This window comes from Trachinotus anak, unplaced genomic scaffold, assembly GCF_046630095.1.
Source record: "Trachinotus anak isolate AG129_WGS33_773 ecotype Australia unplaced genomic scaffold, CSIRO_AGI_Tana_v1 ptg000001l, whole genome shotgun sequence".
NCBI lineage: Eukaryota > Metazoa > Chordata > Actinopteri > Carangiformes > Carangidae > Trachinotus > Trachinotus anak.
In genome coordinates, this window is record NW_027273852.1 from 3,497,144 (window position 1) to 3,510,943 (window position 13,800).

The 13,800-nt window shown below is 39.4% G+C and overlaps 1 protein-coding gene across 10 annotated transcripts in view; it reads right to left on the minus strand.

Moving 5' to 3' along the window:
* Positions 1–13,800, minus strand: part of stxbp5l (syntaxin binding protein 5L) — a 131,106-nt gene that overhangs the window by 66,407 nt on the left and 50,899 nt on the right. For all 10 annotated transcript variants that reach the window (XM_071495864.1, XM_071495699.1, XM_071495591.1 and 7 more), the window contains exons 3-4: positions 6,020–6,101; positions 451–551 (exon numbers count right to left, since the gene is read on the minus strand). In XM_071495864.1, the coding sequence (XP_071351965.1) occupies positions 451–551; positions 6,020–6,101 (183 nt within the window). The remainder of the gene's footprint in view (positions 1–450; positions 552–6,019; positions 6,102–13,800) is intronic.

The following is a 13,800-nucleotide window of genomic DNA, read 5'->3' on the forward strand; positions in this document are numbered from 1 at the left end:
GTGTGTGTGTGTGTGTGTGTGTGGCTGTGCCTGTGCCACTGTATGCACAACATGAATTGCAGTGGAATGTGTGACCGGCACAGAATCGGATATATGTGGGACTGATCGGCCGGTCACCGATCAAGGCTAATCAAGCTGAAAACCGGCTGATTCCAATTGCCAGCCGATCTTGCTCTAGTCAAGATGCAGAAGATGAGGGGATGCAGAATACATCGTGTGCAGCTCATCCCTGACAACCTGACTCTGTATATATACATTTTACTGTGTGATGTCAGTGAGATGGGTGTTTAAGGCTATATAGTCCTGTACCAGCAATTAAACATACTGATCCATGGCAGTCACATCCATCTTTCATTGGAGGGTGTGCGGTGTGTCTTTGTATACAGCATGAGAGAGTGCGGCTGTCTGAACAAATGTGTGTGTGTTTTATCTAGTGGAATCTGTGCTTACCTCTCTCTGTTGAATTTGAGTGAGTGGAGGATAGCCGGCCGCCTCTGACGCAGATTCCACAAGTGTAGCGTGTCGTCTGCACAGGCTGTGACCAACGCTCCCTAAAGGACAAAAGAAGAAAAGGGAATATCAGTGCTGAATCATTTCAGGGACACAGAGGAAACCTTGCCTTTTGGATTCAACACAAGTCCTGTAGTGCTGATTGATAAGACTGTGAAAGATTAGACTAACTGCACAGTAGGTTTGAGGTGCAAGGCACCAAAGACACACACACAAAGCAAATATTTAGCCAGTAGCTATAGCATCTCTCAAGTACACATGTAAGAGATGAAAAAGCAAAAAATAAACAATTAGGAGAAGAATATGCTCTTCCAAAAGGAGGAGGCCCAGAAAATAACTAATGTTACATTTACTCTGAAGCCCAACCGCCTGCACATGCAGACATCATATGAAAAACTGTGAGAAGAAAGTGACAAATCATTCTCAAATGACATCTGGTTTCAGTCCTACTTCTGAGGGCAGAAAATTGTAATTTCAGTGTAATTCCCGAAGCAGTTTTGCTACCAGGGCATCACTTTATACACTGGAGCCCAGGGAGAATTAGCTGTAGATTACAAATTTAATCATGGGATTAAAGGCTGTACAGTGCCAGGGAGGATGAAAACATTGCTTTCCACTGTTTTCCATATGAGTGAATGTTTTCCCTTCACTCACTCTCCATAGCAAAAAATATCTGGTGCACAATCTCTCAGTTATTTAAAGGTAAGTATTAAACTAGATAAACATTGCACAGTGAGATGTAGTAGATGTTAACCAGACTGAAGAACACACACACATTCTTCTCTATCATTATTTTCTGTACCTGTTCAAAAATTAGCCATAGACATAATATCTTTGATGCAAAAAAAGATTAATAAAGTCTGGTAAAAAAAAAATCTTTATATGTCTACCAGGTTCTAAATAAGAATGAATGAGCTTCACTTTTCAGTGCCGCATTTTGAACGTGATTAATGGAGGCTCGTTCAAGATAAATCTTCCTTAAACAAATCATCAGACAAGAAATAATAAATGACAATTATTTGAGCATCTATCTTCTGCTGCGCTCTATTTTGTTTGGTACCCTCTCCAATCGCATGTCAGATTTGACTGATGGGGGGTTGATGATGATGATTATCTTACTTGCCTTACTGCCTGCCTCACATTGGATATGATTGGGTTTTCTTTCTTTCTTTACATAATCTTATCTTCTTCTTCTTCCCCATCTAATAATATAATTTCATCCTGCTGGGATTAAAATGATTTTTGCATTAGTGGAATTATTACGTTCCCATTAATTTCTGCTCCACTTGGCCCTAAATGTGCAAACATTCATGGGGAAGATCATTTACTTTTGGGGGCTGGTCTCTCTGTTTCTGGTGGCACTTACTAAGATGAAGCTCATTTTATTAACAATGTGTCAAGGTGATGTTGTCTCATTATTTTTTTCCAATGGTTCTTGCTCTTGTATTTGCTCTCAATCATTTTTTTCTTGATCTGACCTTGACACAGTTTAGTTTGTATATAGGTGGCCTATAATTTCACTTTATCTTTATTGTCATTTCATTTAATTAGCCTTACTGCAGCTCATATTTATCCAGACATCACATTCCTTGCACATATTCAGTAAGAGTATTTACTGACCTGTTGCTGCAACTGTTCTACTTATTATTTCGATTGATGCAATAAATGTATTTCTACTACTTCTTCACGATATTTCTATTTTTATACTTATTTCTACCTTATTATTTATTTAATCTGCCTAACTGGTAATTAAAAATGCCAGTGCTATAGACTGGATTACACTAGCAAAGTAACTGAAGATATTTAATGAATTATTGAGCTGTGTTCTACCTGGTTAGAGATTTTACAATACACATAGAGGATTATAGAGGGGAGATGAACAGATATAACTCAGCTGAGATTCAACACAGAATTGCAAGCATTACTCAACATCAAGTTCCATAATCCTTTCTGTCACTTCTATACAGCCAATAATCGCTTCACAAACATAAAAGGATCATTTTGAAGACTGAAGCATGCATAGGAGCAGAGAGTGAGCTGGAGTCAGAGGAGGTGGAGCAGCAGCTAATGAAGCAATCATACCAGATGTGGAGAAGAGAGAACATGAGGGCCGAACAGGGTGAGAGCCGGGTCTGAAACTCTGTTATGGTAGAATTATCTTGACAACTTGATGGCAGCACAGGCAATCAGATGCAAGTACAGTGCACAGAACAGGTAAAATGACAGTCACCAGCCCCAACAGAAAACTGCACCACAAAAGCATCTGGAAAACGGCTGTAGGTGCATTTATTTGCGTTCAAATAACAAAGCGTTGGTGGTCTGGTAAACCTTCTTTAAACTTTATGACTTAAAATGTGGACATTTTCATGTTTGTGTTCATCTGGTCAAATGAAATCACTGTTTATGTCTCTTATTAAATGCTCTGTGTATCAGATAATCTATTTTTGGTTAGTTAATCAATGTGCATTAATCAACACAGGGCCTGATACAAAGCCAATTCTTTCTTAAGAGAGCTGCCTGAGGTGTTGCATGAAAACCGAAATGATCAAAGTTCTCCTGACCTGAAAAAGCCAGATAAGGAACAGTTCCTGCCTGACAGCTTCCAGTTCATACAATACGTCTACCCCTTCGATACCTGAAAAGTCTAAAAGCACAAGTTGTGATATCAAAGCTTTGTGTTGGTTCATTAGCTGCAGTGAGCTAATTTAGTTCTCCAACCTCAGGCCAAGCATTGATCAGGTCTGTGTGTCTGTGTGTTGCCTGTAAGTTTCAACATGTATTTCATCTGTCTTTCTCCTGCGACTCCTCCTTGTCCCTCTCTACCTCTCTGCACATGGAGAAGATCAGATTTTACGCTGAAGATGGAGACTTCTATTTTTCTTCAAAACAAATGAATCATTATGCTACAGAGGTAGTAAAATTTGGAGTCTCTTTATTTCAAGTGTCTGTGAGGAAAGGAGACTGTTAACAATATGTAAAAAAAAAACAAAAAACTTTCCCCTGCAATTTATTTTGCCGCTATTGTTAAAAACTATTAATCAACATAACAGTTCAGAGAACTGGGAAGTTTGAATGTCCCTTGAATTAATTACCCGCACTGATCTCTGTCTCTACGTACATCATTAATGCAGCAGATGGCAAAGTGATCAGAAAATAACATTTCTTGTCCTCATTAATTTTACCACAGTAATATGACTCATTCTTTTTGATGTTAGTCTGTCAGTGTAGTAGTAGACTCATATATGGACTGTATAGACTGATAAAACTCTTTTTGGTAACTACAACTAAAACGATTAACTGTATCTCATCCGTTCTGCAGATTTTTTAATTTGTTTGAAGATATAAACCTAATGTCTTGTTTAGAAATTTGCATCTTGACATTGCTCCTGCCGACCCAGCCTTCCTCCCTCAGCACGATTCAATCCATCTCTCCCTCCACTGCCCATCACCAACCTTCAACAGCCCCTTCAGCCTCTTTAGATGTATTATTCATCAATCAAAATTATGAATTCAGAATAGGCAAACAAATACATTAATTAGTCTATTCACACCCTCCACATTGTGGCAGAGAAAAAAATTCTCATCACATCAAATAGCAAGAGAGAGGCTTAGAGATAAGGATGACAAGGTATGAGATAATGACTGCATGCGGCTGGCAACTACATGTGAATTACGTGACTTCTGTGTGAGAGAAGATAGATACTCTTAACGCCTGACAAAGCTCAACAGTGACAGGTACCTGCAAGAAGTGGCCTCGTGTGACCGAATCCTCAGTGATTGTCAAGAGGCTGGTCTGAATATGCAAGTCAACCATTAGCAGGGCAGCTGACAGCCCACGCACTGAATCCCAGAGAGGGCACTGACACAGAGCACTGCTATTAGTCAACCTGTCAAACGATGGGAAGACCAATAATAGTCAGTGTGAGGGGCGTATATGCACACATGTAGCACGCAAACACACACACATATGTTGAAACCCATGCAAGTTAAAAACTAAACATGAAAAGTGCTAAAATAATCTGTAAATACCACAAGCAAACATGCACAAACTAAACTATGTCAATGGCACATAAACACGTTCACATACACACAGAAACACCAAGTCGCTAAGTCCAAGCCCACACGCAAACACACACGCACACACACTGGCCCATCCACAGCTATTTGCCTCAGACACATCACAAGTAGGCCAATGAGTGATGGAGAAGTGGGCTGAAAGAGCCAGTGGGCTTAAAAAGAAATAGAGTGGGTACAGAAAAAATAAAAAAAAAAGCAGAGAGGCCGGAGGAACACACAGATTAGAGCAGAATAAAGGAGAAACAAGAAAGCCTAACACAGAGGGGAGAGACAGCTCTGTTCCCGATCCATGTGACTTGGCTTCTGCTCTTTAACATGTGGACCCTTGTATTTCTATAATACACCTACAGTAATTCGTTAGTAAACAAAATGTAGCATCAAAACTGCAGCGGACTGACAAAGCTGCTGTTGAAGTCTTAAAATGAACCACTTGACGCAGAGCCCTGCCATGTGTCAGCCCACACAGTACGAGTCTGTCAGGAGAAAAGCAGACAGTGAGGGAAAACTGAGAGGAAAGAACTCTGTGTATTTGAGCAAATTGTGATCATAATGATCCTTTAACTTCAGTGGTTCATAATAGTGTTGACTCTCCTGCCGTTCTCTGACATCAGCTCCTCCACCTGAAACAACCAGGTTTTGAGCTGATTTAGAAAACCACTCCATAGGACTGGATGCTAAAAACTCTATAATATATCAATATGCACTTTTGAAGACATGGATTTCCTTCTCAAATTTTACTCCATAGGCAACTGAAAAAATCCATCCCTTTCCATTCTCTAAATCTGAAACCAAAACCCTCAACAGTCAACAACAGTGTGAAATTGAACGCATCATTCATGCGTTGACATGACATGGCATCCATTTCACTGTCTAACTCTGCAGCCATAACCATAATTTTGCACTGGTAAACAGATAGAAATGTAATAAGGCCAATCTGCAGCATTTTTTAAGTCTTAGCCTTTTAAGAGGTGCTATATTTGCCTCATTTGCTAAAATGAATTCCAGGTGTCAGATATTAGAAGAAACTGTCTTGTGCATGGGGGTATTTATTATAAAAAAATCCCTTAATAATAATAATCCCATAATAAGAAATAATGATTGCACAATGAATTAATGCTACTAAGAAGAGATACAGAGACATAATTCCACTCTACTATCTGGTCAATTAATACAACCCCACTGTCATCCGGAAGCCATTCAAAAGGGTAATGGGGTAATTGCCATCATTATTATGATAATCAGCAAAATACAAAAGGCCCCCCATACTTTGATGACGACGGCTGATCCAAGGTTGTTGGTGACATGGTTATGATCATTTGTGGGTAAATGGTTGTCACTTCCACTTCAGGCCTCCAGAAGATCAGATTCAACCAATCAGATTTTTTTAAATCACAGCTTAAAGACATCGGCACTGTAATGGAGTCTGTCTTACCTCATTGATGAGGAACTGCAGTTGAAGAACAGCGGCTCCGCTCTCATGTTGACAGAAGCAGTCCACCCCGGGTCGTCCCAGTCTGATGGCATCACAGAGTCAAGGAAGTGTGTACAGAAGTGCACTATGGGTATATCAACTCGTCAAAAACAGTAAATATCTGTATCGGGGGGGGGCATCCAATCAACACTTTAAGTATTTTACTGTTGACACTGTTACACTGTGATGGATACACGAGTAATACATGAACTAATAAACTTTTCCGACAAAAGGTAAAGGGTCAGAGGTCGTACGACAAGTTTCTTCACCTGCCATCCTGTGTAGTCCCTGTGTTTAAATACTTACCCAGGTCCTTTCTGTGTCATCAGTTCATCAACCTCTCAATGTGAAACAAGCCTTGAACCTGAAAATGATCTTACAATATTTTGAGAGCGTGTACATGCACCAACTGTAATAGCGCAGCAGCTGAAATAGCACAGAATGCAACAGTGACTTGTGCGATTGGTCCCGTATAAGCAGGCAGGTAATGTCAAAGGCCACGTCAAATCCAGTCATAAAGGATGACTGGATTCGAAACCAAGTGGATTGTGCTGTTTGATGATGGCTGACACACCACCAGCCGTGCCTCTCCTCCCACCTCAGGGCAGTCAAGCTCACAGCGGAACATCCACGCATCCACATAAGCACAGGTGAGGAGCTGTGTGCGCCTGGCTGTGTACCTCACCAGTGCAAAGGTTTCATGTCATCCAATTTACAGAAATAGATGTATTTTAAATGTCAACCCCCTTCATTTAATTCCATTTAAAACTTGATTCCCTTATAGGAAACATGGTATTATTTCCGTCATCCTTTTTCATTAAACTAAATATAAGAAAAAAGCCTCTCAGTGTATTGCAACACAACAGCACCACAAACTACACCCTCCAAAGTGAGCATCATTACTGAAACAGTTTCCACGAAAGTTGGACACCATAACCTTTACAGAGGTATTTGTTTTAGTGCGTATAAACAAGCCAAATAACATTAATGGCCATGCAATCCATGTAGTAACTGGCCAGATAGTGTCCAAATACCAGGCCCAGTCCTGTTTCACAATAAATAATCTGGCACTTTGCATTACAAAAAACAAATTCACCAAATTTAGAACAAACATTAAGTACACTAGTAGCCTGTGCCTCTTACTGTTGTCAAGAGCAGGGGAGCTTAATAACTAAATAAGTTCACACCAACAAATGACACAATCAGTATCTTACATGTGTAATATCACTGAAGACCATCAATACAAGGTTTTCACCAGATTAGTACACATTTGCTTTGGGTGTACTATCCCATGAAAACACCTTCAGTCTACTACAAATTAAAATTTTTGAAATATAATTTGACCTGGAAGACCTTAGAAGGATTTTCATTATAAAAATGAATAAATAAAATTAAACACTGAGCTTTTATGTGTGATTGGTGGTAACATGGACCAACTGTTCATGTTGAGTCTGTCCAGTGAATACACAGTGTTAACTAACAGCATAAATACTAATCTTACTGCACACGCTCAAAAACTGCCAATTTAACCACTGGTTGATTTTGTGTCCTGAATTATTTTTCCTCTCAGTGAGCCATTTCCCTAAATTTGTAATAAACAACACATTCTAACTTTATACCCATGCTTGAATATTCAGTGTTTACTGAATGCGTACAGGAATAGCAACAGCCAATAAATCTGCATGTGATTTGTTTAGGAGACGGTTACCAGAGGAAGCAAAATCCCCAAGCACATCCCTAAATGCAGGTGGAGCTCTGCGGGAGGGGGACATGACACAACATGAAAACAGAGCCATTTGGACCTGCTACAGCAGGACTTACTTAACCACTACAGGTTGTTCAGAATTGCTCGAGGTAAAGCACAGGACCACATATGCGCAGATCTGCAATCAACAAAACAACCCTGACGAGTCTCACAATTAATTAGCTTTTATTTATTGGCTTTTAATTTATCTTTCTGTGTGTGTGTGTAATCTTGAACCACCTTATCTATTCATTTCAGTCATGATGTTGGGAAATTGTTGTCTTAGTATGAGCTAATAACAGGTAAGTGGATATCTCTGTATAAAACTGCAACTTTGTTTATTGTTGTAAAGCAAAAGAACATCTTAAAGAATTAAAAAATAAGAACAGAAGTTTTCCCCAAATAAGCTACGGCAAAAAAGTCTGTATGTTTGTCAGTTTTGTCTGTTTTCAATTTCCTTCTATGTCACTTCTTGTTTATTCACATTATAAAAAAACTAATAACAATACCATTATTTGTAATTCAAGCCATTTTACTCATATGACATGGCACTTTCCATTATTATTATTATTATTGAAGAATCCGGGGAATGGGATTTTACTTTATTATATCAACACTGGGATAACACCTACTTCAACTGGACAGTTTTTATGCTACATTTTATGATTGTATGCGAGTATAAAATATGATAAAGCTCCTAAATAAAACTCATGATGTTTACAGTTTCTAGAGATTTCCATCCAACTCACTTGGCAACAATGGCTACGCACAGCACATTGCAAACAGCTCAGGGCAGGTTTAACATGTATGAGCCACAATCAAATAATTGTTCTGTTGTCTGACAGTGAAAATGTAGATCGATATGAATATGAAATTGAGTAAGAATGGAGAGTAGGAGGCTTCAGAAGGATGGTTTAACCTGCTGCAGAGTGCAGAGGTATTTCTGTGTGGACACACAATGTATCAAATGTTGCAGAAAGGCAGTGATGTTTTTTTTAAATCTGTAAAGGTGATATTGTATGTTAAATGTATGCACTATAGTCATAAATCAGAAAAAACATTACTAAATGATAAACGAACATAAAGTTAGGATTTCAAACATGCAACAGTAGATATGTTCAGTAACGTTGTACATATAGCAGATATGTTCATGAACTCGATCAGGCTGATGGTATGCAGCACATCTCATTTCAGTTTCACAATGTACGCTGAAACCAGCAGGGCAGAAACGTCCAGACTGTCTTGCTAGACTGACTTATCACATCAGCAGCAGCAGCAGCAGCAGCAGCGTCCATGGACTCTGATATAGTGAACTGCTGAACCAGGCTGCTGATCTCAGATGCACTGGGGAGGAAAGACTCGGACAGTTCACGGTTCACAATGCTCATGACTGTAGGCAAAGGCTATGTTTCAGTCTTATGTCAAAATCATTCTTAACTTTTGTAAAACATTTGTCATAAAAACACGTAGGCAACAAGTATTTCTTCTGGCCGTACTTCTGGACACATTTTGGGTTGAATCTAAATCACATCCAAGTCCAGTAAACCTGCTGTTCTATGTCTACACACCACATGCAGCACTGTAACCCTGTGAATGGTATTAGATTCTGTATCTACAATATACTGTAAAATATAATCATTAATATTTAACAGTTGTGGTAAAAATATCACCACATTTGCAATACATTTAAATTATATATGAATATGTACAATATTCTTCAACAAGAAAAAACAATATATTTACATCTATTTTTATAGAAATGTTATGTGTAGTTTTGACAATATGAGACTATATTGCTATACTGTTATTCCATAGAGGAAACAGGCAGTGCCGCACGATGTGAAATTTGTCGTTAAAAAAAAAAAACAAAAAAAAACAGTACAATGGCCGGACCTTTGGTCAAGGGTAGCTTAATAACCCTGTGCGGTTGTGTTAAATGCATGAAATCAGTTTGCGTGATTTAGTTCTCATAAGGTGCGAGCCACTACATTTGAATTGAGATTTGTAAAATGTTAATTTGTTTCATTGCTACTTTTGATCAAATTGATGATGTAATGAGACATCATGACAGACGGCAGACATCATGAGGCGGAGGGCACTTCCTAAAAAACTGTGACCCAGACAGTTGTCTCCTGTGTATGTGTGTATGTGTGTGTGTGCTGCTTGCACCCTCCATGTACTGCATGTGCTACAGAGTGCTGCACATCTGCGGCTCGGGCAAGGATGCCCAAAATAATAGTCAAAGCAGAGACACACACACACACACACACACACACACACACACACACACACACACACACACACACACACACACACACACACACTTTTTTGGTAACCATTTGGTTACCATACATTATTCATACAATGCCATCTCAGATTTTTGTATTCCCATCATGTGTTGCATAAATATTTTGCCTCCTCTGAAGTGGGGGAAAAAAGGAAATCCCTTAAATACATTACAGTCAACCACATCTATGCATTAGCTGTGCTATAGTGATACACTGACTACTGTTTGCAGCCAGTGGAGGCTCCATTGATTTTGAGATTAATTAACATGTTTACTTCGGATTGTTGGGAAACCACAATCCCCTGTAATGAAATTCCAACAGAACGAAGACTGCAGGCTAAGACCAAACTCCATGAAGATGTGGAGGAGGTTTTAAAGAGCACAGAGCATCAAATAGGAATATAACAAATGGTTTCTTCCCCCGTCGCTTCATCTGCCACGTCTTTTTCATTCCCTCTCATCTAAATCATCTGAACTACATCAGTGAGAAAAACAAAGTAAAAAAAAAAAAATCAGCCTTTTAGGCTCAAGCACCGATGTTGAGCTACCAAATTGAAGGAAATCAGGTCTGTCCTTTTAGTCACACTGCCTATATGTATTTCTGCTCTGAATATTCACACAGCTGCACAAAAGGCTTAAATAAAAACAGGGCAGAGGTACCTGCTTGTGAGCGTGTTATGCAGTGTGACTGAGGCTTGTTTTAAGTGACATAAGCCTGCGCTGGTTGTAATTTTCTGGATACATTACAATAGTTTTCACTATCACAATCACAATTATTTGAAAGATGGAAAATGATGACACAAAAAATCCACACATAGGAAATTGAATATGTTCGGGCCTGTAAAGTGGTGGATATATCACACAGATTAGGGCAAAGAATTTGTAATACATTGCAATGCAATGACCACTGCTCAGTCCAGTCATCCAGCAAAGAGGAACCGCAGGAACTGGTGCATATGTGTCAGATTCAAGGGCTGACTTGAAAGGGAACGGTTCGCGACTGACTTCAATCATCTCCCTCTCAGTCTGCATCATTGTCTCCCTGACAGGCAAGTCTTTGTACACAACCCATTCAAATTCACATCACACTTGGGACCACATCAAAACGCATAAGATGCTGTCAAAACACAAAGCTGACGTGAAGGTGAAGTCGCCTACATCCGTACAGGAGACAAACACTGTATTGCTGCCAGCTGACAGTAAAGAATGCCAATAAGATAGTGTGGGGGCTGCCTGCTGTTATTGGGTGATTTCTGCTTGGTAAACCAATAAGTGACAGCAAATGAATGTCGTGAATTGAAATTAAAACGTGTGCTGTTTAACAGCTGCCTCTGATGTGAGCGGATGATGTGGGTAAACCAGGGCCTTATTTCCACAAAACATCTTAATATGGTTATACAGTAATATGGTTATACAGTAAAATCCACATTTCTGAGGCGTTTCTGCAAAATATGTCTGATCACAGATCGGCTGTGTCAGACGCACAACTGCACATGTATCCCCAGAAGATAAAACACACAGTTTCTGTAGCTGCAACCACAGTGGTGAGATCTTTAAGGAAAGGCAGAGAGGGGATGAATTTCCTGTCAGAAGAAATGTTCAATAACTTAGTGATGTGATGTCCAGTATTATGAATCGAATAGATCAGCTTTCCTCATCTTTATCCTCTTTTTTATCCTCTTTGTGTGCACCTCTTAGTGGAGGACACACAGTAAGAAGCATCACTTCTAAATCTGTGCTCATTTTCTGCTTCAAAGCCCAAGCAAGAGGAAAATCAGGTACAGCGTGCATTAACATTTAACCAACAAACAGCTCTTGTTACGTGACACAGTTGGCTGCAAGCTCGGGTCTACGTACTGCAGCATGTAATTGCACTTCATTGTTTTTATTGTGTGTGTTTCCTTTTTGTTTGCCATTACATTTTACGTTGATCAGCCAGAATGAAAATAAAACACAGTGTAAAAGTGGGTTCAAGATGCACTTAACAAAAATCATGGTTGCATTAAGTGCTGCCACGAGAAATAAATCACTCTCACAGATCCACTATCAGCAAACTTTATAAAATAAGAAACATGCGGCACACAATAGGCTCCAATCACGAACATGTATTTATCTCAGCGGGGAAGGCAACACATATAGTAAGTCCCATGCTAGAAAAGATGGCACATGTTTGTGTTTGTTTTGCAGTGACAACAAGCAAAGACAACAGAGGAAAGGATAGGGAGGAGAAAAATTTAATTGCACAGCAGGGTTGACTAAAATTGCCCACAAGTTAATTACTTATATAAACATTCAAGGCAGCAATGAATACAGTAAGAAAAGACCAATCAACACCAGGAGGCTCTCATCTCCATGATGTTTGATGAACAAGCAACGCAACTAAACACAAGGATCATGTAAAGCCCTTTACTTCCAGTCAGTAGATAATTGGCCAAACACAAAGACAAAGCAGGGGACAAACCTGCCTGTAACTCACAATAAGAGCCTTAATTCAGCTCAGACCTGTCTTTGTTGTCCACTTTAATACCTCAGCAATCTTTCACAGACTCTTGCAATGTTCTTCCTCTATCCTCCGGAGCAGTTGAACTTGTTTGACTTCAACGTCATCCACAGTATGCAGTTCATTTTCACAGCTATCAAATGTGGCATTCTGCATGGTGGCATTTCTTAACAAAGCAGTGTTCATGCCATGAACACTAATTTCTTCCACTGTGGGAATTTATGAGGGAACTCTATAGAGCATAACTCTCACACTCAACACAAATGAAATGGCACAAAGTAGATATAGAGCATTACATAGTCAATAGGCAGAGATTTCCAACACAACCTATCAGTTTCGACTAGTTTAGACGGGTTGGGCCTGTTCTCTTGAAACTTGTTAATCAGTGAACTGAGTCAAACATTTAACCTGAGATACCGTTACATTCAAACACATTCAGTGGTTACAAACAGTAAAGCATCAATCTAACCTCTGTATAAATTGTATGTTAATGAGTTACCCAGGTACAAGTGATAAAATCTGAATTTTGAGGGTAAATCTACCCCAGTAATCACTGTAAACTAGAAGCCAGACTTATCCTCGTCTTCTTGTATCCAACAAGCCCTGAATGTTTCCAGCACAGCCCATAATCCTTACTGACTCTTTCCTCGCAAGCATATAAAGGCTAAGAATATGTGATGACGCTGATAGTGATGACTAAGTGAGTAAATTGAAAAAACTAAAAAAAAAAAAAAAAAATTCAACACCTCCTTCATGCAATATTTAATTACTGTGGCGGCACTAACTGAATCAGAATAAATGAGTCAGTGACATGCAGTTACACTGGACACCCTATAGAGATAGCAGCTGATTAAAAACAGTATCAAACAGACAGACAGACTCAAGAATACGGCAACAATTAAGGTCTCAATATTTATGATTCAGTATTAGCACTGAATCCATAAAGACCAACAATGCTCTGGCCTCTGTGTCTGAACCATGTAGCCAGTCAGGTATAATCCGCCATGTCTGGTTTCCTCTCATGCTGACAGCTGAATCACAGACTGTGACAGACCTCTCTGCAGTCACCTGGTATTTCCCTCCTGTTCTGTCAGCCCCACACCACCTGTGTCTTATTTTAATAACAAAGGTGGATAGAAGATTTGGTGGAGGAAGGACACTAGAATGCCTGTTATTTACAATAACCACAACAGTGTGGATAGTTTAGGGTA